Below are 24,470 nucleotides of genomic sequence, written 5' to 3'. Positions count from 1 at the left end.
AATATTTATGGACCCAATGAAAGAGCCCCCAAATACATAAATCAGACGTTAAAAGAGTTGAAAAGCCAAATAGATGACTCCACACTCATAGTGGGAGATTTTAAAAACTGAAGGCATCAAGTCTTCCCTGAGGCTAGGCTGTGGCAAGGTATCATTACACTTTGGCTGGTTATGAAATCCATCTCCTGCCCTGTCCTGTGTGTCAGTGAAATCCTGAGGCACTTAGTAGTGGTCCTACTGCAGTTGGCTATTCTAACATATCCCTTACCAGATCAACAAGCTTTTTTGTTGCATGGCCTAGATGACATCATGTTCTCTCTGGCTCAGAGACATACTCAGTCCTCTCTTCCTCTCTAAGAATGAGGGCTCACTTATCCAGGCCCCTCTTGTTCCTCACAATAGGAGCCAACCGGAAGAAGAATTCAGAGGACCTGGCTATTCACTTTTCACCAGTTCTTTACTGGCATCTTTGAGGACTTTCTCTACTTCACCAGCTCTGGTGGCAATGGCTACCATCCAGTATCCACTCCAGGGACATTTTTCTCCAAATACAGTACACCCTGTCCCTTTAAATTCTGCCAGACACATTAAGACTTCAAATAGACAGAAATGTCCACCCAACTCTCTGGTGAGACAGTTAGCTAAATCCTTGGCCTGAGACTGACCTGCCCTTGACCATTACTTCCGCTGCCATCTGCCCCAGCTGTGTCTCCTGACTGGGTTTCAAAAAGCCACATCCTGTGGTTGAATATAGAAGTCTGGGGAAACAGCTTTTTCCAGAGAAGGTAATTTCAGCTGTCAAACTGACACCTCCTGGTTGATTTATTTCTCTCTTTTTCTTATTCCTGCCATATAATTACTTTATAAAGTGGTATGTTCCTTTAGGAATTTTTTTTGAAGAGTTCTCTATATTCTGTGGAAGGGGGCAGCAGAGCTAATTTTTCTCTGCTTCTGATTTGGCATTGCTGCTTTATAGGCATGTAGATCTCGCTGCCAGGTCATGTGTTCATGTTACACGAGACAGAGATGACTACGACACAGACCTTGTCCTCACATCTTAGTTCTCTATCCACTTTCTCCCTTTCAGAGTACATCAAGAATAACTGATATTGAGACATTTAGTAACATTGGTTTGAAACAGTACTTTCGTCAGTGTTGACAATGTCTGAGTCAGTCTTATGATGCTTATAAGCAAAATACTGAACCATTTATTCATCAGACTTCTGCTGAACACATACTACATACAAAGCACTGAGTTAGGCACTGTGGGCAGCCACAAAAGTCAGTAAGAATCTGGCAGTTCTCAATATGGTCAGGGAGTATGATCAGCACAAAGACATCTGCACAAATACAGCCATCAGATTGTGGGATGTAAAACTTAGGGTATAGTCACTTCTGCTATGATACTTCTTTAAAAATGCAAACTTGGCTCAATTCAATTGATATTTAGGGAAAAAATGGAATATAACCCAAAATTTGCTTATACATGATTTCATCTGTGAGAAAAACTAGATGAACCCAGAAAACTCCATGCAACTAAACTGTATGGTCAGTGACTGCAATACCCCAAAAATGGTCTCAAACCTCATCTCCTTTAGCTGTGCTTATAAGAAACTGCTAGTCATTCCCCTCTCCCTCCCTGTCACTTTTAGATCACCTCCTCCCTGTTAGGGATTAAGCTGTTCTTTAGCTGTTGCTATTGTTATGTGCCATCGAGTCAGCCCCGACTCATAGCGACCCCTCCTTGGGGGGTTTCCGAGGCGGTATCAATAAAGAAGTAGGATTGCCCAACCTTCCTTCCAAGGAGTGGCTGGTGGGTTTGAACCACCAGCCTTCTGGTTAGCAGTCAAGTGCCTTAGGCACTATGCTACCAGAGCTCCCTTAGGCAAATAAAGCATTAAACCAGCAGTGCTTTATCAAAGAAATACAGGTGGTTCTGAAAGTGCTGCCCCAGACTCCCTCCCAAATGGTCCGAGTGCCACTAAGACTGGAAACTGGTCATGTAGGCTTCCAGTCCTGGTCATGTAGACCCCATCCTCAATCCCCCAGACTCAGGTATAAATATTCCCCAAAGATGGGTGGGTTTTTGTGGCTATTCCTGGATCCATTCCAGCCTGGCCACCCGCTGGATCAGAAGAAGCTTCTAACAAGTTGTGTAAGCCTGTGTCCACCTTTTATCTATCACTTTGTAAACTCTCACTCTTCCTCTCTCTTGATTTTGTATTTTCCCCCTTATTGTTAAAACTCAGGCTGGTAACGGGACCCCCTGAAAGATTTTTTGGTTTCTCCAAACTCGTCCGAAGGGAACTTTTAAACCCCCTGGGAAATTCCCGGGACATAAACCAAGCCATACAGGAATACACAAAATGCACATACCTCGAATATCTAACGCAATCTCAGTTCACCATGTGTTATAAACTACACTCATCCACATCTGGTGTTACAACTTTCCTTCTAATTTCAGATAGTGCTCTTTCCAACATTTCACAATAAGGCACAAGCTGCAACATTCATAAGACCCACCTCCACAAGCAAACTTCAGGTAGTTTTCAAGGCAAAGTCCGTATTTACGGGTGTGGTTGTTGTTATGTGCTGTTGAGTTGGACCCGACTCATAGCGGCCCCTCCTTGGGTTTCTGAGGCGGTATCACTATGGAAGTAGATTGCCCAACCTTCCTTCCGAGGAGTGGCTGGTAACTACCATATTGATATATTTCTTAACCATTTAACATGTGTAAAGGTATGCTATCATTTTTATTTGGCTCCTATTTTTGTTTCTCTGTGTGCCTAATGAAGTGTTTGAGTATTGCAAAAATAATAAATAAAGTCACTGCCGTTGAGTCGAGTCAACTCATAGTGACCCCTCTCTTCGGGTTTCTGAGGCAGTATCTCTACAGAAGTAGATTGCCCAATCTTCCTTCCGAGGAGTGGCCGGTGGGTTTGAACCGCTAGCCTTCTGGTTAGCAGTCAAATGCCTTAGGCACTATACCACCAGAACTCCCATTGTGCTCCTGATGCTCTTTATTTCCATTAGCCCTGTGGTTTTTACTGCATGATTTTGTAAAGTGCAATGAGTTTTAGGATCACATGTTGTATTATTTAACTGTCTTTAAACCTTTCAATAAGAGGCTATGTCTCAGGCAGCTGAGGTCTGGGTAATAAATGTTTATGATCACAATCACAAATAACCATACAATTGCTGCAGGAACCTCATTATACAACATGTGGATCTGAGTAAAGTATCAATATTGACTCCTAGTGGCAATATACCCTAATTACAAGTAAAATACAGGAAAAAAAAAAAGTGATGTATTAAACATAAAATTTTTAAATGTTACAGGGTGAAAGAAGCTTTTACAAAAGCCAAGCCAAATATATCCCTTCTCCCCTAGGTGGATTTCTCTACCTTCAGCTTCCTGGACTTTTTTACTGAAAGAAGTTTTGGTCTCTAGAGTCTAACAGCCTCCTGTTACACTGTTACACTGACCTGTCATGGAGTTCTCCGAGGTGCACAGCTGCTCTCTCAGCTTCTCCACGTCATCAGGATGCACCTGTTCATAGAGGGTGCTTCCAAACCACTCTGACTGGGGCTGGTTCAGAACGGGAGTGACAGAGTCAGACACGTAAATCACTCGTCCTGTCTCAGCTGCCACAACAAACAGAAATCCATCAGCCGCTTCAAGGATGAGATGCTTCAGTTCCTGGGAAGAAAAAAGCATGATAAGGACACAACATTGACCAACAAAGGCCAATTAAACTTTCTTATTAGCAACCTTCAACTTTTATTCAGTTACTTATTCTGGTATACAAATGTGTTAGAAACAATTTTTTTTTTTTTTTTTTTTTTACTGACTAGAAGATAAACTAGGAAAATGCACAAAGCTTGCACCATCCCTAAGATACAGCCATTCTAAGTATTTTTGTTGTCGTTAGCCCTGTCTTAACTAGCCCTCACAGGAAGAGAGGGCATTTCCTGCCCAGGGGAATGGAAGAACAATTACCAGAAGACTTTGGGCTGTCAGAGGTGTGAACAGTTTCATTCACTTATTCAAACCACAGTTGTGTCTCTAGAGGAGAAGCACCCAGAACACAGTGCTTGGCACAAAAGATGCTCAATGGAAGGAAGAGAAGGAAAATGTAGAGTGTTTCCCCACCCACTTCTTGCCCCAGTGACTGTACACTCTGTTCTTCTACTCTTTCTGTCCTTTCTGAGCTGAATGCTGGCATTGGATATAAGAGTATCACCTTACATCTGCATGTATGTTAGGCTTCCAGATATTTGACAACCATCATCTCAACAGAGTTTCAGAATAACCCTTAGAGGTAGAGAGCACATAGCATTGCCCAAATCACTTTACAGTGATTTGGAAGTTAGAAGCACCAGCCCTGGGGTCACTCTGATTCAATGGGGTTGGGACTGGCACTGAAGGCAGGAAAGAAGCTACTTGGGGTCCATGGGATGGATGGACAGGAGGAAACTTTAGATCATCCCCAGAAGGATGTGAATGGGGTAAAATCAACTTTGTTAAAATGAGAGGTCTTATCTTTGCAGTGCCTGAAGGCAGCTCAAGTTTAGCTACGCATGTCATTCTCCCACAAGCTAATCAGCCCTTTCCTGCTGAATAAAATGGGCTCTGTTCCTACAGGAGTTGTCAAATTAACTCTTGCCCAGAACTGAAGTCCACAGCCACATTCTATCCACTTCACACAGCTAAGCACCAAAGAACAGGTATCCTTCCTGGTCAGCAATCAGTGTACTTTTTTTTGCTATGAATTCTTTGTTCAAATGTAATCTTATGTGGAAGTGCCACTGGAAAAGCTCAGCTGAGTAGAGGCAAAATGCAGGGAGTCTAGAGGTTCTGGCCCTGTCCTATCTTCTAGACCCCAAGGGGACACCAAGGACTCAAAGGCTGGAAAATATTGATCTGCTGGTGAGCAGAACCTGGGAAGCTCTGTGTCTCTAAGCACTTGGCCAGGTAGCAATTCTAACACCCTCTGGCTGGGAAACTAGTGTGGAAGGCAATTATATGTGCTTTTCTAAGGAAAAGTTTGTTTTGCCCATTTCTCTTGCATTGCCTTCTGCTGTTCTATGTCTCCGACACTTGTTCTGAGTTCAGAGGGTTGGGTCAGCATTTTTATTTTCAGTACTGGGAAGATCTTCCCACAGTAAGAGCTATAAAATTGGACCAGGATTCCCAGATAGTTAGAGAATTCTCTGTTGTGGAGGAGAGTGAGTGAAGGCTGCATAGCTTCACAGAGGTTTTCATATTTTCTTCCAGTTGACAAATAACTATTTGTGGAAAGGCTGTATGGGGCAGGGCCTCATCCTCATCATGGACCACTTTCTACTAGCCTACTCCCCAATTTTTGTCTTCTAGGAGCATACCACTTATTACCAAGACCCTGCACCCCGAACTCAGAACCAGCCTTGCCTTTATTCTCCAGTGCTACAAACAGTAAGAGTGAAGAGCACAGATTCTGGAGTAAAAGAGACTCATCCATGGCTCTTCTACTTCAATGTGCAATTTTTGGCAAGTTACTTAACATCAGCAGCTTCTGTATGTTCATGCAGCTTTTCTTCAGTGAGTTTGTGGGAGGTACTTCATGTAAAGGCCTTTGTGATGACTAGGCATCTATGTAGGTACTCGATAAATGTAATTGTTACTGTCATCATCCAAGTCACTGAGAGAAATATGAACAGGACCCATATGACTAGGACAACTGTCTTCTTTTTCCATTCCACTCTTATAATATTTAGTTACTTAGAGGTAAATAGATTAATTTCAAATATTGATCCAGCAGGACTTTTGTAAGGCTTAAAGGAAAGCAAAGTAAAAGGCCTTACTACCTCTGGCAGTTCATAGATGCTTAATAAATTCCCACCCCGTTAATCAGAAAGCCAAAACACATTGTCATTAAGGCAATTCTGACTCATAGTGATCCTATAGGACAGAGTAGAACTGCCCATAGGGTTTCCAAAGCTGTGATATTTATGGAAACAAAATATCACAACTTCTTCCTGCAGTGTGGCTGCTGGATTCAAACCACTGGCCTTTTGGTTAGGAGCTGAGTTCTTAACTAATAAGCCACTAGGCCTTGCTGTCCATCTGGTTACCAAGCAACTATTCAGCCTGTTCATATGCTCCAAGCCCCACGTTGAAGATCCTGCACTCAATGACTTCCTGATTCTTCATTACAATCACGAGATAGCTACATGTAGCTATGAATGCATTAATTTTAACAGAGGGAGAAGCGAAGCTTGAAGCCCACACCCTTAACCACTGTGTTCCATGTCCTTCTAGTGGCAGATAAGACTACCACTGCTGTACTTCCTAACAGCTGGTGGGATAACTGGGACACTGCATCATTAAAGAAAGGATCAAGGATGTAAAACCAAAAAAAAAAAAAACCCCAAACCCACAGCCATCTAGTCAATTCCGACTCATAGCAACACCACTGGGTTTTCGAGGCAGTAGATTTTTATGCAAGTAGATTGCCCAGTCTTATTTCTGTGGAGTGGCTGGTGGGTTTGAACCACCAACGTTCTGGTTAGCAGTCAAATGCCCTAGGCACTATGCCACCAGAGCTCTTTTCAAGGATGTAAAGTACTTGGTGAAATGTTCACCACAAAATCAGTATCAGTACCAGTTGATGTAGAGTCAATTCTGACTCATGATGACCACATGTGTGTCAGGGTAGAATTGTGCTCCCTAGGGTCTCAAGGGCTTTTCTCAGAAGTAGATTCGCCAGGCCTGTCTTCTGAGACACCTCTGGGGGGACTCAAACCTCCAGCCTTCCAGTTAGCAGTCAAGTGCATTAACTATTTGCACCACCTCAGGACTCCCTGCTTCAGAACAAGCAGTAATGAATGCTATTCCTCTTCCCTTGTTCTTTTTCTAAACCTGACTCACACACATGAACATAGATGCTTAGTGACCCTCCCTCAATGATGTCTTTTCTCTTCCTGCCTCTGAGGCTCAGTTGGTTCATGTAGAACACCTTCTTGCTCCCTTCTTTCTATGTGCATTAGGCTGCTCCTTCATAGCCTGTCAGGGCTTTCTTGCCTCTAAGACGTTCTCCTTGATAATAGCAAGCCACTTCCTCTCTCATTTTGTCCATACACTCTGTGCCTTTTTCAATACTCCATTGCTTTTAGGTGTGTATTCTACATAATTTTGTGCTTCTTAGCTGCACTCCTTGATAATCACATCTCTTTATTTCTTTGCCCCATCATATGCAAATTCCTGCTGTGTATACCTATTATTATTCTTGTTCTTAATATTATTACAATGGCTGCTATTACTTTCATTGTGTTCATGATCAGCACTCGTCCAATATTTAACCTACAGCCATCAAATAAATTCTGACTCACAGTGACGCTGCAGGAGAGGGTAGAACTGCCCCCATAGGGATTCCAAGGCTGTAAATCTTTATGGAAGAAGACTGCCTCATTTTCTCCCATGGAGCAGCTGGTGGGTTCAAACCATCAACCTTTTGGTTAGCAGCCCAGTGCTTTAATCACACTGCCACCAGACCTCCTACCAGTACATATGAATTGTATTTTTTTTTAATGACTTTTTCCTGTGTCCCCGGCACTATGCAAGCCCACTGTTCAGATGCTCAATATTTTCTTTTCAGTGATGCCTTATTTCAGTGACACCTCATTTCAGTGATGCCTCATAGTTTTGTCTCATATATGGTCAAAACAAATCAGGAGACAAAAAGATATGACAAACACTCTCCTGAAGAGGGCTTCAAGAAATAAGAAACAGAATTTCCTCAAACTTTAACTCCATTTCCCCATGCACTTTATGTCGTCTTAGTGACACTGCTATTCTCCCTCCTTCCAACAAATATGTTATCAGGGGAACAAGGATGGGCACCTGTTCGGTCAGGAATGAAGGCTTGTATGCACCATCTGTAGACTTGTTCCCTGTGCCCCTCATGGACTTCATGTGTGAGACGGCCATGCGGAGGATGGTAAGCTTGTCCGGCTTGCGGGCCAGCGCGCTGCACGTGGGGACCATGTCGGAGAGCTCCGTGATGTACTGGGTCATCTTGTTCCGCCTGCGCCTTTCGATCTCACTGTGATTCTCTCTTCCCAGAAAGCACAAGATTGGGGGGAGGGGGGGAAGAGAGAAGTATCAGACTAGGGTTTACTGTCTCATGGGATAAAACAGCAAGTTGCTAACACCAAGTGACCAAGAAACAGGGACCAACTCGTAACAGCTGGGTGCCTTGAATACATATTGGGCAGAGCAGCTCTTCAGATGCCTCAGCAAGATTTAGTATCTGTGGGTGGCGAGCAAAGCCTTCTACAATTCCTCTGTCTCAATCTCTTATTTAATGAAGCCTCCTAATTGTTCCCATGCACCTATGTACTTCTGAATGAACATAAAGAATTAAAATGTTATGCTTCAGCAGTCTAAAATTAACCCAACACGATTTCCATGTGAATCCCTACATGGGTGTTCACATGTACACCTGTATGTATGTGTACACATGCATGTGTGTGTAAATACATACACATACTGAATGTAGTTACTGTCTGCTTGAATATGTGGTTCACAATGACCCTATAATAAGAAGTATCACAGAGTTTTATCCTTGTGTCAGTAAGTAGATTGTAACACCACAAATTTGCTTCACCTAAAATTATGAACAGGAGATCTGGTAGCATAGTGCCTAAGGCACTTGACTGCTAACCAGAAGGCTGGCAGTTCAAATCCACCAGCCACTCCTCAGAAGGAAGGTTGGGCAATCTACTGCCGTAGTGATACTGCCTCAGAAACCAAAGGAGGGGTCGCCATGAGTCAGGTCCAACTTGATGGCACATAACAAAAACAACAACACAAAGTTACAAACACACCTTTGTTCTAAGCCCAGCACTTTTTCTGCACCAGAGAAACAGAACAGGTGCACTACTGGCTTATCGAGTAACAAAGAGCCAACTGGGGGCAGAGGAGGGCACTGCAAGGAATTACTGAAATCAATCTCTGTGATGTGCTAAGATGAAAAACTAGCAGAATAGATGGTACAGTGTTTCTATCTCAAGTTGATTACCTTTAGGCTTGGACAGAGAGTACTATCTGGCCCAGTTCAATAGCACTAAGGCAAAGCTGTTACTTGGGATAAAAGAATGATAAAAGGACATTCCATGTCTGTTGTAGGATTTACTGTTTCATCTATGCTCAAAGAGTGAGAGCCATGCCACTAGCAAGAAAGGAACAACTTCAGGCAAGGCTGGCTCCAAACACTGCACATGTTAATTAGGCTTAACACCTCATCCTTCCACCTCTGGGGAGCAGATGTGCCAATCAATCATGCCTAATTACAGGCAAGGCACACATGCAGAGGCTTTCTGTGAACACGTAAACCTCGGGGAAACAAAAGTGGGGTCACTGCGGGGAGCTGACCTGGGCCATCAAGTGAGCACCTTCTAAGTAAGAGCACTGAGCCAGGCACCCCAAGGGAAAGAGGGTTACAGAGGAAACAAATAATGACTAATTCCTGTACTTGACCAGTAGGGGTTCAATTATGAAAATAAAACATCCCTGGCACAGTGGTAATAAAAGGCAGATTATGATTAAATGCTCCAAGGAAATGGATTGTAGGTCCAGTTTCCTTTATAAATGACTACCTCTTTTGCCACCAGACCTGAAGAAATGGATGGTACCTGGCTACTATGACTGGACATTTTTATCAAGGACTCGATAGATGGATCCTGATCAAAAGGAGAAAAATTATGGAAAAGAACTTCAAATTCACATGGAAACCAGATTTACTGGATGTAGTGAGACTTGTGTACCCCCAAATCTACTGCAGGAGAAAAATTTTTAAACCTTGAACCAAAACTATTCTATGAAGCCACTATTAAACTAAACAACCCAAAACCCAAACCTAACCCACTGCCATATAATCAATTCCAACTCATAGTGACCCTATAGGACAGGGTAGAACTGCCCCACAGTAAACCTGGAAAGGCTGTAAATCTTTACAGAAGCAGACTGCCTCATCTTTATCCTGTGGAGTGGCTGGTGGGTTTGAACCACTGACTTTTTGGTTAACAAACCATATGCTTTAACCACACTGCACCACCAGAGCTCCTTAAATTAAGCAACAGTCGGAGCTCAATTTATGAAGAATGTTTGCCTGGAGCACTGCTCTAATAAAGAAGTATTTGTAAGAATTCAAACTGACAACAGTTAATCTAAAGCACAAGGAATTCTGGTGGCATAGTGCCTAAAGCATTTGACTGCTAACCAGAAGGTTAGCGGTTCAAACCCATCAACCACCCTGTGGAAGGAAGACTGGGCAACCTACTTCCGTAAAGATTTACTGCCTCAGAAACCCAAAAGGGGTCACTATGAGTTGGAATCGACTCGATGGCAGTGAATTTGGTTGTTGTTTTTTTTTTTGCAATCTAAAGCACTTGATGGCAGTAAGTAAAGCACAGATGACAGTGTTAAAGAGCAGAGAGTCTAAATTAATGAGTCTAAATTAATGATGATGAAAACAATATGGATGGAATCACTGTGGTAGTTAAATTTGTATGTCAACTTGGCTGGGCCTGGTTGAGTGGCTGGGCAGCTGGTGGTACTTGTTCCCCATGATGAGATTGGCAATCAACTCTATGGTGGAATCTACCACAAGCAGTTGAGCCTTTGGGTATGTGGTCTGCTTCCTGTATATAAGCAGCAGCTTTGGGAATGGTCCCTAGCCCATGGCACACTTGGACCCTGCGTGTAGCCGTGTCATTGTTCAGCAGCCTGCCATGCTCTGCCAACCCTGGGACTTACAATAGACTTGAATTAACAGCCTGCTGTGTGGTTTGGTAACATCAGGACTATGCCATTTTATTTGTTGGCCTTGGGCCTGTTAACCTCAGCAGTCAGGAGCTTCCTGGGTTAAGAGATGCCTCCAGCTTCAAGTGGGTCAGGAGCAAGAGGCAGAGCTGAAGCCCAAGGTCGAGGGGCTTTTACATAGCCCCTAGAGCCTGGCACTTTGAACTTGGACTTAAAGCCTCCAAATTGTAAGAATAAACTCGTTTGTTAAGGCCATCCCATTTGTGGTATATTCCTATCAGAGTGGCACTAGGTAACCAGAACAGTCACTGAGAATGGTGATACAATGTGAAGTATGTAAACAATGTAATTGCATTATACATGTAGAAAGTGTGGACAGATGGTTATCTGGTTGCATATATTGCCACAAAAAATAAATCAATTAAAGAAAAAGAATAAAATTAATTATTCCAAAAGGCATATAGAAAGTAACAGCCGTAAGAGATAAAAGGAGAAAGTGGTCCTTGGTTGGGGTTTCAGGGGCTGGAAGAGGCAGAGAGGAGAAGCTGGAGAGAGCAGGACCTAATCCAGCAAAGGATAAAGGAAGTGTCTTCTGGGAAGAAGATCAGTATGCTCAAAGGGAGACTTGGAATTAGAAGCAAGTCTTTGAAGGCAGTGAGGACACAGGTCCCCATGGAGAGGCAGACAGGAGCTTGAAGGAGAGGGGCCGAGGAGCCTGAGAAGTTGGGGAATGTTGTCAGATTACACAGAGATAGCTGTGATGGCGGCCAGGCTGACAACAGGGCCCTGATCTTACAGGCTCCTGTGGCTGATTTCTGGGGAGGGGTGTGGAGGTGGGGGAGTCTTGTTTGGAGGGCAGATAGCTGGAGGCTGAGCCAGCAAGGAGAGTTGTGATGATGGTCCTCCTGCCCTAGCCACTGTAATAACCCACAGAGCTAACTCACTGGCATGTGGGAACATCCCAGAACTAGCACAGATGCTATTACTCTGCAGGGCAAAGACACCATGGGGTGAGGAAAGATATAATTTTCCAGGAGAGCCGTCTTTCAGGTAGCTTGGCATGGCTGTTTACTGAGGGAGAACACAAGTAACCAGAAAAGGGGATGGGCAATTACAGAGAGAGAGGGAGAATGATGACAAAGCAGGGGTTTGGTTAGGAATTCCCAGATTCTATGGCAGCTGCAGGGAGCTCTGGTGGCATAATGTCTAAGGCATTTGACTGCTAACCAGAAGTCTGGCAGTTCAAACCCACCAGCCACTCCTCAAAAGGAAGAATGGGCTATCTACTGCTGTAGTGATACCACCTTGGAAATCCAAGGAAGGGTTGCTATGAGTTGGATCGAACTCCACAGCGGTGAGGTTTTATTATTATTATTATTATTATTATTATTATTATTATTATTATTATTATTATGGCAGACACAGGAATCCTTTCCTGGGACAGATGAGGCACTGCTCTCCTCTCTCTCCCTAACTCCAAAGGCAGGTAAATAAATAGTGGCAGTGCACCCTGAGTCATGACTGTCATCAGTGACCCCTGCACCTGTCACTATGAAAGCCTGTCACAGGAGGCTGTGGAGGTGCTGGCCCTTGGCTGTACTGGGAAAGGCCTGAGTGAGCTCTTTGAGGTGAGTTCCCCACCTTGCTGCCTGCACTTTATCAGGTGTGGGGAAGGTATGCAGAAAATGCTGACTGGGGCTGCTCCAGTGCTCATTTGCAGACAGCATACTCATGCAGGAGCGGGACCCAGCGTCTTGACTTCATCGACTTCATCGCCCTGCAAACTCCTCTGGCCTGAGGAATGCTGGAGGACAGGCTTTCCTCTCATCACCTGCTCAAAGCAACTCCCTTAGGCTAGCTTGCTGCCACCACCTGGAGTCTGAATTCCTCAGCTGACTTTTGGGACCTTCCTCATCAGGCCTCACCTACTTCTCACCACTGGATTCCAACAGACATTCAGCTATCCAACTTTTCCTAGTACCACAAGAACATCATGTCCACTCCTACCTACCAACACTTCCAAACCAAACCGAACCAAACTCACTGCCATTGAGTTAATTCTGACTCATAGTGACCCCCATTGGGTTTCCGAGGTGGTAAATCTTTATGGAAGTAGATCGCTCCATCTTCCTTCCACAGAGCAGCTGGCAGGTTGAACCATTAACCTTCTGGTTAGCAGCCAAATGCCTTATCAACTACTCCATCAGAGCTTCTTCAGTACTATAAATGGCTTTTTTTCCTTAAACTTGTCTCTGTGTCAAACCTCTTGCATATTTCCGGGGATTCTCTTCACCTTCTCCACGCCCACTGACCACTGTAGTTGTCACCACTTTGCGCCTCATTTTTCATGGCCTTCTGCAGTCACCCTTCTCCAGGCTCCTCTCCCTCCATGTTAGTCTTCATGTTGTAGCCACAGTGATATTTCTAAAAATGCAAGTCCCACCCTTCCCTTAGAGTGTTTCAATGGAGCCCCAAACCCTACAGAATCAGGTTGAATCATTCAGTTACAAGCGTACCAGTGCAGGGCCAGAACCAAAGCTGATACTACTTTCCAAAAACATATGTACCATATTGCCACAGACTTTTCTTGCTCTATAAACATCTTGGGAGAATAAAATCTTTGTGAGGTTTGTAAACACAAATCTAAAGCAGTATCAAAACATTGCTTTATGAATGCAATTCATGGGATATGGTGCATGAAGGAGATAATGTTAGGGCAGCTGCTTAAAAACTGTATTTACTAACTAGCCCAGGGAATGTTCTTACCATTTTATGAAACAGGAGTAAAAGTATTAGCAGCAAAAAGTGAAAATGACAGAGAGCTGCCAGTTACCTAGCAACAAGATTTGATAAATAAGGTAGCTGCTGAACTGATCAAATACATGTGTATGTGGGTACATGTGTTTGTTTAAAGACAGAGAGAGAGAAAGAGATTGAAAGATTCAGTTTGAAGACTTCATGGAGATGGGAGCAGACAGAAAAAAAAAAAAAAAAGTCTTGTGAAAACAGGATGTAATTTCAGGATAAAGTTTGCTGGGCCAAGGCCATGTCCTCCATAAAACCAAACTGAACTCACTGCCATTGAGTCAATTCCTTCCAACTCATAACCACCCCTCACTGGGTTTCTGAGGCAGTAAATCTTTATGGAAGTAGTTTGTCCCATCTTCCTTCTGTGGAGAGGCTGGTGGGTTTGAACCACCCAACCTTCTGGTTAGCAATCAAATGCCTTAGGCACTGCACCACCAGAGTGCTTTATCTCCTCCAGAGGTGAGAAGCATCTAGAGTCTGCTTGGAGGAGCAGCAGTGGTGGGGTGGCAGGAGCTACAAACCTGGGGTTGGTGAGTTGCCGGAGACCCATACACTTGTTGGGAGCTGAGCAGCATCAATAAAAATAAAAGCCGCCACAGGGCTGTGGAACAGGCCCATGAGCTTTGCAGGAAAGACCCCTCTGGAGGAAGGCAGAGCATAAGCTTCAAAGAAACTTCTGCTGGGCCAGGAGGACCCACAGCCAGGCTTAGGGACATGGCGATGGTACTTAAGGGTAAAAAGGAAGAGGTGCAACTGTGCATTGACTTTGGTTTCTTTCCTGACTCTCTCTAAAGGAGGCCTCTTCAGTTTAATCAGAACAGTGAGGTGTAAGTCTATCCCAATTAAAAAAAAAAAAAAGAAAGAAAGAAAAAGTTCTACAAAATTTAAATAAAGGTCATCCTTATCCTCTGCAGGTGGCAATCAATTGTCCCATCTCCTATGAGAAGGGAACCGCAGACCCACCGCAGGCAGACTGAATGGGTCAGCTCTGTGCCCTCACTGCAGACCCGAGATTGCTGGGGCACACCACAGGGTCTGGGAGGCACTATGCTGGGTTCTGGAGGTGGGTTGTGGACACGCAGCTCACAGACAAGCAGGGGAACAAAGAGTGAGCAGGGGATGACACATCGATGTCTCTACTGTCCCCAAAGTGCTAAGTGTTCTAGAGGACAAGTGGTGAAATAAGGACATGGAAACCAGGGAGACGTCCTTGGGGGTCCTTGGGGGATGGTGTTTAAGCTGAGAACTGAGCAAAAGAACCCACACAATGACAAGCTCTGCTCTTGGATATTTTACTGAACTGTTCATGCCCTAAATTATTGGACCAATGGTCTAGGCTTCCTGCATTCAATTCCTGATTTTGTAAAGGTCTTCGCTACATCTCATGCAAAAGAAGCAACGATTCCTTTCTTGCCCTATTACCCTCTGCAGAGCACAGAAGATCTGGCCTGCAGTTAGGCTGGGGAAACCATCCAGACCAAGAGTGACAGCCTGGGGCGCAGGCTATAAGAGTCCTTCTGCAGCTGTTAGTAGCCTCTGGCATGGTTCTGGATGCAGGCTGGCTCTGGCCCTCCCCTCTGACACTCAGGAGGGAAGATCGTATCTTGCATGTCTTTCAGGGAATGTCCTTCAGGTCCTGCCAGCCTTTTTCCAGCAGCAGCGCAGAGTGTTGTGAGAGTGTGAAGGCCCCAGCAAAGCCATTCTGTGGCGCTCCAGAGTGAGGCTGGTCACAGGCCTGTGAGTGGACCCCCAGAGGCATATCAAGTTTGGCAGCTTTTCCAGCTTCTGAGGCTTCTCCAGAAAGAGCAAAAGGCATTCATTCTCAAGTTGGGAAGGAGGAAAGTTCCTCGCTTCCCAGAAGCCAACCAGACAGAACATAGTTTTCTGCAAGGTACCGTATGTGTAGACTAAAAATAAGTCTCATCCTAAACTCAGAGAGGAGGAATCTGAGAAAGCCCAGATCCTCCAAAGAGGCACCCCAGTGGGACACACATTCTCCATGTTTATATGAAACCATACAGCTCATCAAGTCCTTGCACAGGTATTACTGCATTTGACCTTACAACCACCCAGTAAAGAAGTATCTCCCCTCCTTAAAGATGAGGAACCTGCAGCTCAGAGAGGCACAGTGGCTTAACTGAGGCCATAAAACTTGTCTGAATTGGCCAAGCCAGGACACGAACCAGTACTACACAATGGCTGCTGTTGTCTCTCTCAGACACAGAGCCTGTCCTCAGCCGAGTGCTAACTGGTCCTAGATTCAGAGTTAGAATGCCCAGTAAGCCTGAGAGGTAAACATATTTAAGACCTCAAAAACGAAAACCAAACTCATTACTGCCAAGTAGATTAGAGTAGAACTACTCCATAGGGTTTTCATGGGTGTGTTCTTATCAGATACAGATCACCAGTCCTTTCTTCCATGGTGCTCTTGAGTGGGTTCAAACTGCCAACCTTTAAGTTAGAAATAAGCACGTATCCATTTGCACCACCCAGGGACCCAGGACTACAGGGGAAAAAAATGCCTGACAGCTTCCAAAAAGACACAGCTCAGGATTGCTGTGCAAATCCAGAAATGGTTTCCTCCCCTCTCTCCACAAAGCCCTGGTATCATCCAGGTACTATCATTTCAAAGTAAGGTTAATCTCTCAAGGGGTAAAAATCAAAGGTGAGTGGAGTGGTTGCATAAGGTAAGAAATGTGTCAAAAACAATGCAGATCAATTACATGAGGGCTGACACATCCTGTATAAAGAACCAAGTGAATCATGTCAGCATGATGTTAGACAACTGGCTCTAACAAGCAGTTCATTCAAATATGGTCTAGCCCTAACTCTAGCCCTAATCCTAACCCATTGAAATGACACAAACTTCCTAAGGTAAACTCTCCAGTGATTTGGCTGCTCTCAGCTGACACCTTGCCAAGTTCTACAATTTTTGTTTTTTAATTGTTTTAGGTACAAGTTTACAGAGCAGAGTTTGTTTTACATTCAACATTTCATGTACATTTGGTTTCACTTCCCAATTACCATGCCCAGCCCTAACCCACTCTCTCCTCTCCCTGCCCAGTAACCCCAGCCCGTGCATCTCATAGTTATGCACTCCTGTTTGTCCTGCATGTCCTCTGTGTGAATGTTGCCCCTCTGGTGCCCCGTGGTCAACCGCTCCAAGGGATGCATCTCCATAGAGTATGTGGGTGTATCACCCTGGGTTGAGTGGACTGCGTGTACATCTTGTTTACTATTGGGCTGAGAGCCAGCCCCTGGGAGTGAGTGAGTTTTATTCCAGGCCCAAAATGTATCCCAGGGCCACAGTATTGGGGGTTTCACCAGACTCCTTCCGACCAGTAATTCTGGTCATTACTGTGTTTTTGGATTTTGTTCCATGTTTTTCCTCCCAATCTATCCAGGATTTCCAGTTTTGATCATTTCCTGAGTGCTTGGCATTGGTAGCCAGGCACCATCTAGTTCTTCTGGTCTTGAGGGCCAGCCATCGTGCCCTAGGGCTGATTGCTTCCAAACACCCTTGGTTTTTTGCACTCTTCTTTGCTTCCGACAATAGGAGACCATAGCTGCATCTTAGATGGCTGCTTGAAAGCTTTTAAAACTGCAGTCACTACTCACCAATGTAGGATGAGGAACAAGATTTTTATGTATTTTGTTGTGCCAATTGAGTCTGGTGTCCCCCAGTATTATGGTCCTGAGTTAGTAGATCTGTTGGATCTCTCTCCCACAGTGTCTGGCTGTCTGTGACAGATTATTCCATGTCTGTCTTCTGCTGTTTCTATAAGGATTGCAGGTATTTTGTATCACTGGTATCTGTGCAAGATTACAGATAAACACATAAACATCTGAGAAGATCAGATGGGGGTCAGTGAAGAGGATTATACTCTAGACCAAGGATAGATTCAGCTAAGGTTAATCTTACACAGACGCAAGTTCTACAAATGTATCTGCAACACTTTCCTGGTTCATAATAATGGGGCAGGAAGAATGTTTGGAATGTTCAGAAGTGTTCATCCTAGATGTTGACTCTGCAAAATCATAAATACTTAGCTGAGAACTCTTCCTGCCTTGAAGAGGAGAGGGACTGATAACATCTGGTGAAGCATAAAGGGCAATGCTTGTTCCTACCTGGCCATCTTCTCGGCATCAGAAGTACTTTGAACATCTTCTCACCTAGAAATGAAATAACTGGCTCTCTAAACTAAGATGCAGAGCTGAAGAATTCTAGGAAATGAACTTCCTCTTCTTTTTCTGTTGAGGAGAGATCTCTGCAGAACAAGCCTACCTGGCATATTTATCCTTATCCACAGGGTTTTCTGATCATCATACCTATAAATAAAACACAGTGGTAAGTTCAGACCAAAAGGTTAAAACTAAAACAGCATCACAACATATAAAGTCAGGGGAAAAAAACAAAGGCTGGCAGTTCAAACCTACCAGAAGGAAGACTGGGCAATCTACTTTCGTACAGATATTGCCTCAGAAACCCAAGGAAGGGTCACTATGAGTTGAACTGACTCTACAGCAGTGAGTTTAGTTTTATATATGTGTGCACATATGTATAATATAAGTATATATGAATGGATGGATAAATACCACACAAAGCAAGAGAAAAAGATGAATAATTAGGCACGGAGAAAACTGAAAGTTCAATTTTGTTGAGACTTTACTGATTATCATGGATAGTTTTACTTTTAGATAACTTTAGAGATTCACATGTGTTACATGTGTTACAGAGTAGAACTGTGCTCCACAGAGTTTTCACCAGGCCTTTCCCCTGCAGGGCCACTAGGTGTGCTTGAACTGCCAACCTTTAGGTTAGTAGTTGAGTGCAAATCATTAACTCCTATAAAATATAAGGAGTAATTTTGGACTGGTGCCTTGGTGGGCTGTAACCTCTCCAGGGAACTGGTGAGTGAGCCACATAATTAATGGAGCTTCAGGAAGACCACCTGGAGCTGTTCTTCACAGGGTGAAAGAGAGGCTAATGAACCCATCAATCAGGGTGAACTGGCCTCAGATGCAGAGTTAGGATGCCCAGTGAATGTGAGGGACAAACATACTTAAGACCTATGGGGGAAGAAAATGCCCCATTCTCTCAGAATGCCTCAAGAACTGAAGCTGAAGCCATGGTAACAGAAATGAGAACTCCTTGGAAAGTCTTTTGGAAGGGATAAAGAAAGTCAGAAAAACCAAAAACAAAAGCCACTGCTATCGAGTTGATTCCAACTCGTAGCACCCCTACAGGACAGAACAGAACTGCTGCATAGTGTTTCCAAGGCTGTAATCTTTATGGAAGCAGACTGCTACATCTCTCTCGTGTAGCAGTTGGTGGATTCAAACTGCTGACTTTTCAGTTGGCAGATGAATGCTTTAATCACTGTACTACTAGGACACCTAGAGAATCAGAATACAGCAAAATCAGTGGACAATATGCAATGACAATAGCTAAAGGTTTGGTTGTTCCTCTTATAAACCTAACATTACAAAATATTTTAAGAAGTCATGTTTCCATTCTTCTGCTTTAATGAAGAAGATTACACACATGCACACACATATATACACACATATAAGTCACATGAAAAGCATGGTGTGTAAACAATGACCTCATAGATGATAGCTCTGGGAAGTCAGCTGTCCCCAAATACGAAATATATTCAAGATGCCACTACTCACTGGTGGCAGCTGACCCCTGCAAGCACAGGAAGAGACCCTGGTATTCCCTAGAAAATATAACCACCAGAGGGCTGTTAAAGTAGGTACAAGCCCCTGAACTGCTCAGTGTGTCGAACAGGTAGGTCCTTAGGGTCACAGGCTCTGCTGGGCAGGATGGGCATCACCTTGACCTTTCACGTAACCAGGGCCATCCACCAGGGGCATGGTTAGGGAGGGCCTTGTTTTAACATCTCTGAGGGAGGCTGCAGCACCACTATCAGGTGCCAGAGAGGCTTGTCTTTAGAGGAATACTTTCTGGTGTGTCATCAGAGTTCCCCCAAGGCAGAGAAACCATCACTGCCTACTGTTGGGATAAGGCCATGATAACTAGGATTCTAAGAGTTGGGAAGTGAGGTCAAGCTGAGTGCTCTCCAATGGAGGCTGCTTTATACCTGGCCCCACAGGAAGAAAGACCAGCTCCACAACCCCACACCTTTCTGCCTCTTTGGCAAAAGTCCCTCTCCTTTGTAGCTCACAGGTCCATCTCCTCCTCCATCCATGCTCCTTATCATGCCATCCATTGGCTGCCCACAGACAAGGGGCTTCCACCCCAGCACCTCCAACTTCATGGGTGAGCAGCACATACATCACCCTTCTGTCTCTTTCAGCCTCTTCTTTAGTGACCTTCCCTTCCTCTACCTGAGCTCAGTCAACCTCTGCCATGGTCACAACTTCTCACTATTTGAACACAACTTCTTACTTTTTTTAGCTCTCTCAGATTACCACAACATTAGAACTATTCTTCGAGCACATTCCAAGTTTCAGTCTCTAGCCTCCGTCATCTTCTCCTGGCTCTTGGCCTCATTCTATTCCCTCCACAGTTGGACCTTTAGCATGGGCTCTTCAACTACCCTCTCATCAGTACCTTAACTGCCTCAACTTCTGTGTGCATGTGTGTGTACACGTCTGTGACTGATGGGGGCATGTAGAGTGGCCGCAGGTAGCTTCACGTCTCCCATTTTGTTTAATCTGAGACCTGTTGTGATGCACCTGGCTGTGATAAGGTAGCAAATTGGCTATGACTTACTCCTATGTGACTGTGACCACTTTTCTCAAGTTAAAAATTGGGACATGAGACCTGATGATAGACAGGACATTTGAATTTGGGTCCCCTTTGAGCTCCAAGGGAAGCTGGCTGGACAGACATCAGGAGACAGAAATCAAGACATCATACCAGGCTGGGATGAGTCCCCAAATGTGTTGGGTGCTGGCATGCATCTCAGCCATCATCTGCAGCAGGGCCTCACCCAAAGTGGTTCTCTTGACTGATTGTAAATAGAGAAGCAGGAAATAGGAGAGGCCCCAGGATGTGTTGTGCACAAAGCACACCCCCCTGGGTGGCAGCCACAACCACTGGAGGGAGGGGTGGGAGAAGACAGCCCTCTCCCCCAACTCTGAGCACTTCTGATGTACCCACAAGCTGGTGGGCCCATCACTAACAGTCTGTGTTAAAGTAACAAGGCCTCTGGAGTCCTGCAAACTCAACCTTATAAATAACAGCATATGATGGAAGCACAACCCATTGTCCTCTTTCACTTTTAACATGTTGGGGAGAGGATATGGTTCATAGAAGCCGAAGTTTCAACCCTGGCTATATGAAAGCTGACTCACTGACAGGCTTATGAGACAGCTGCCCAGGCTCTAGGGTTTCTGCTGCTTAATGACTGAGGCTAAGACAATGAGCTCTTTGAGTCCCTGCAATGTTATTTCATCACTGACACTGATCTTCAATGTCAAACAAATGTCCCTCCTCATCTCACTTCCTCTTTATGTTCTGAGACCCCAGGAATCATCATTTCCTGGGGTGAGCACGATATGGAATGTTATCAGAAGGGAAATTGTGATACAGAGGAATCAAAAGTCATTGTTTCTTCATGAAGGGAGGCTGTGTAAGGCGAGAGCACACCTCTGGCAGATACATATCCTTGTTTCCAAGGCTAGCTCAATTTCAGTAACAAAGACCTTCCTGCTATTAAAAACGTATCCTAAGAAATGAGTGGACAGGCAAGCTGAGGTTCTGTCTGTACTGAGGGAAAAACAATACAAGCTTTTGTCACTGAAACTCATGTCTTGCTTATATTAGAACCTCCAGGGATGTTAGAGATCAAAATGGTTCAATCTCCTATGTACTCTTTCACCCAAAGCTGAAGCCAGGTGCCACTGATGAAAGGTAAATTTCCCAAGGAGAAGAGTTCATCTAATGACAAGTAATTTACTATGGGCTTGGAGAATGAGAATAAGGAGCTCTGGCGGCACTGTGGTTAAAGCACTGGGCTGCTAACCAAAAGGTCAGTGGTTCAAACCCACAAGCTGCTCCACATGAGAAAGATTAGGCAATTTGTTTCCGTAAAGATTGACTTCCTTGGAAGTCAATTGACTTTCCTTGGAAACCCTATGGGGCAATTCTACTCTGCCTTAAAGGGTGGTTGTGAGTTGGAACCAATTCGATGGCCATGGGTTTCTGGAGAATGGGAATTCCTACAAAGTTAATGAGATGAATGTTCCTTTTGGATTTATGAGAACATGTGTTTAATTCACAACTACCCATGGATTATAGGAACTACAACTGAAACCAAACTGTTGTTGGTTCTGTTGTTGTTCAGTGACTCCAGGGCTTGATATGGACATTTGTTCTCCTAAACATTTTTTCAAAACTGCCCGTTTAAATTGTAGACCAGGTAGACAAAGAAAACCTGTAGCAGGTTTTCAAGTTCACAGGCAACCAAGAATTAAGAAGGCTTAGATGACAGGGAAAGGAATGCTGGTGGTGTAGTGGTTAAGTAAGGCATTTGGCTGCTTAACCAAAAGGTTGGTGGTTGCAACCCACTAGTTGCTCTCCAGAAGAAAGATGAGGCAGTCTGCTTCCATAAAGATTTATAGCCTTGGAAACTCAATGAGGGTCACTATGAGTCAGATTCAACTAGATGGCAGAGAGTTTGTTTTTTTGTTTAAGATGATGAGGATGAACGTCAAGTAAACTGAATGCAGATGGGAAATTTACTAGAACTGACTAGATGATTTGTGCATTCCTGCCAATATTGCCAAACTTCTTACCAAAACCAAATAAAAGAGTCATGGGGATGAGTCCACCTTATGCCATATATATGTCATCTGTATGACACCACTGGCACCTGTGATTCAGCACCATTTCCATGAGGTGGTCTGTATTTAGGACAGCCCCACAGAGCCCAGCCAGAGATGCTGTCATGTGGCCAGTTTAGGAACTCAAAATCAGATTTTACATCTTGTATTCAGAACAGGCCACCCAGGTTTCTCATATTTGTCCTTATTTTCCATGGTAGAAAAAAAGAGGCCTTATCTTGATAGGTTTTCTAAACCTGAACCCTAGGTCTGTCCTTTAAATATGAATCCATTAAAATCAAAAGTCATTGTTTAATTTAAAAAGCGAAGAGAGTTAGGAACTTGTTATTTAACTTTTTATAATCTAGGCTGGGATACTGCAGGATTATTCAAACTAGGTGCCATTGGGCTAAATACTGACACAGAATAAGGGACAAGTAAGAGGGTCAAACAATAGGCAATGGCTTTTTCAGTGGCAAAGGGGATTCAATCCCTGCACATTCCAACAAGGTGATTGTTGGCTATTGGCTTCTTCAAATCTAAGAAAAATTAAGTAAACTCACCTTGAAAATTTGCTGGGACCTTCACCATCTTCATCATCAAAGTCCATTCTGAAAAGTCAAGATCACGAGAGCACTGATCATAGATAGAACATTGCCACTGGTAACGTGGGCAGCTAGCATATAGTGGGTCTATTTGACCAGACTGCTGTCCAACAGTCCCAACCCTTGGCAGTGCTAAACAAATGCCTACATGCAGTCATCTAACAGATTCAGGGCTGGAAGAGCCAAAATGACAAGTTTTCAGTATAAGCACCATTACTTATAAGGCCCAGAACTTTTGTAAAAGTGTTCCAAGTATCAACTCATCCCCCTTAGGACCTTATACAGGATCCAATGGACGTTAGGCTGTGTTGGAAAGGGTGACATTCCTATCTCCTATCATCTTTGGGGGATACCTCCTCCCCTCCACATTATTTATTCCAAATTGAGACTTCATTTTCCTTTATTCTGTCATGTATTAACAGAATATAAAAGCTCAAGGGATTTTGAAAACAGGAAATTATGAGGGTGATAAAAGAACTTGAGGAAAAGAGGACACACTCCTGATTCTCAGGGGTCAACGTGAAAAGGATATTTAAAGCCTCTATTCTATAAAGATTCAAAAAACCGAAAATCAAACTCACTGCCATCGAGTCAGTTTCAACTCATAACAAGCATCCCCTCTTTGGGTTTCCAAGGAAACTCTATGGAAGTAGATTGCCCAGTCTTCCTCCCAAGGAGTAGCTAGTGAGTTTGAACCGCCAGACTTCTGGTTAGCAGCCAAATGCCTTAGGCACTATGCCACCAGGGCTCAACTAAACGGCTCATTGAGGGGAAAATAGTTGTCTGAGGCCCAAGCTACTCAAACTGGCTGTGTGCTTGTTGAAATGCACCAGAAAATTAGTCAGAATCCCACTTTACTGGGCCTCTAAATATAAACATAAAACAAAAAGTCTAGAAAGTTACTTGGTTAATTAATATCCCAAGAATTCCTTCCCAAAAAGCTAAGGCTCTCTTAATGTCAATTAATACTGCCTTTGAACATGTGAGGGCAAAGGCAGGGCTGACTTGGTATAAAGTGGACCAAGAATCACTGGGAAACGAAATGAGAAGCAATACAGGTGTCTTGGCCTCCTGAACATCCAGAGTGGTAGGGTTCTTTGGAGATGAATGCCTCACAGCCCTCACCTTCACCACCTTATTCCTGGTAGGACTGGGAGAACGAAGGGAGACACAGTTCCCATGGAGTTCAAACAGAAGGGAGGCCAGTCTTCCCAGCAGCCAGAGTGAGAAGCTCTCTGTCGGAGCAGCTTGGTACAAGAATGGAGAGTGAACTGCTGGCCTTAAAGAGAGGCTCTCAGGACAAGGCTTCAGCAACGGGTGATGTGAGAAGGCACAGGACACCCAGGCCACTAGGAAATCCAGCTTGTAAAGGAAGAGCCTACTCCTGTAACAAGCACACTCAAGAGGCCCCAAATGAGACAAATCTTATTCTCAAGGCTTTTGAGGAACTTGAGGGA

At 44.1% G+C, this 24,470-nt stretch overlaps 1 protein-coding gene across 1 annotated transcript in view; it reads right to left on the bottom strand.

The window, feature by feature from the left end:
* ARNT2 (aryl hydrocarbon receptor nuclear translocator 2) overlaps positions 1–24,470 on the bottom strand; it is a 179,223-nt gene that overhangs the window by 146,828 nt on the left and 7,925 nt on the right. The window contains exons 2-4 of the mRNA XM_007945085.2: positions 22,972–23,019; positions 7,883–8,096; positions 3,487–3,700 (exon numbers count right to left, since the gene is read on the bottom strand). Of these exons, the coding sequence (XP_007943276.1) occupies positions 3,487–3,700; positions 7,883–8,096; positions 22,972–23,019 (476 nt within the window). The remainder of the gene's footprint in view (positions 1–3,486; positions 3,701–7,882; positions 8,097–22,971; positions 23,020–24,470) is intronic.

This window comes from Orycteropus afer, unplaced genomic scaffold (assembly GCF_000298275.1).
Source record: "Orycteropus afer afer isolate SDZICR_OR568_19922 unplaced genomic scaffold, OryAfe1.0 scaffold00132, whole genome shotgun sequence".
Classification (NCBI taxonomy): Eukaryota; Metazoa; Chordata; class Mammalia; order Tubulidentata; family Orycteropodidae; genus Orycteropus; species Orycteropus afer.
This window is presented reverse-complemented; position numbering and strand designations above follow the sequence as displayed.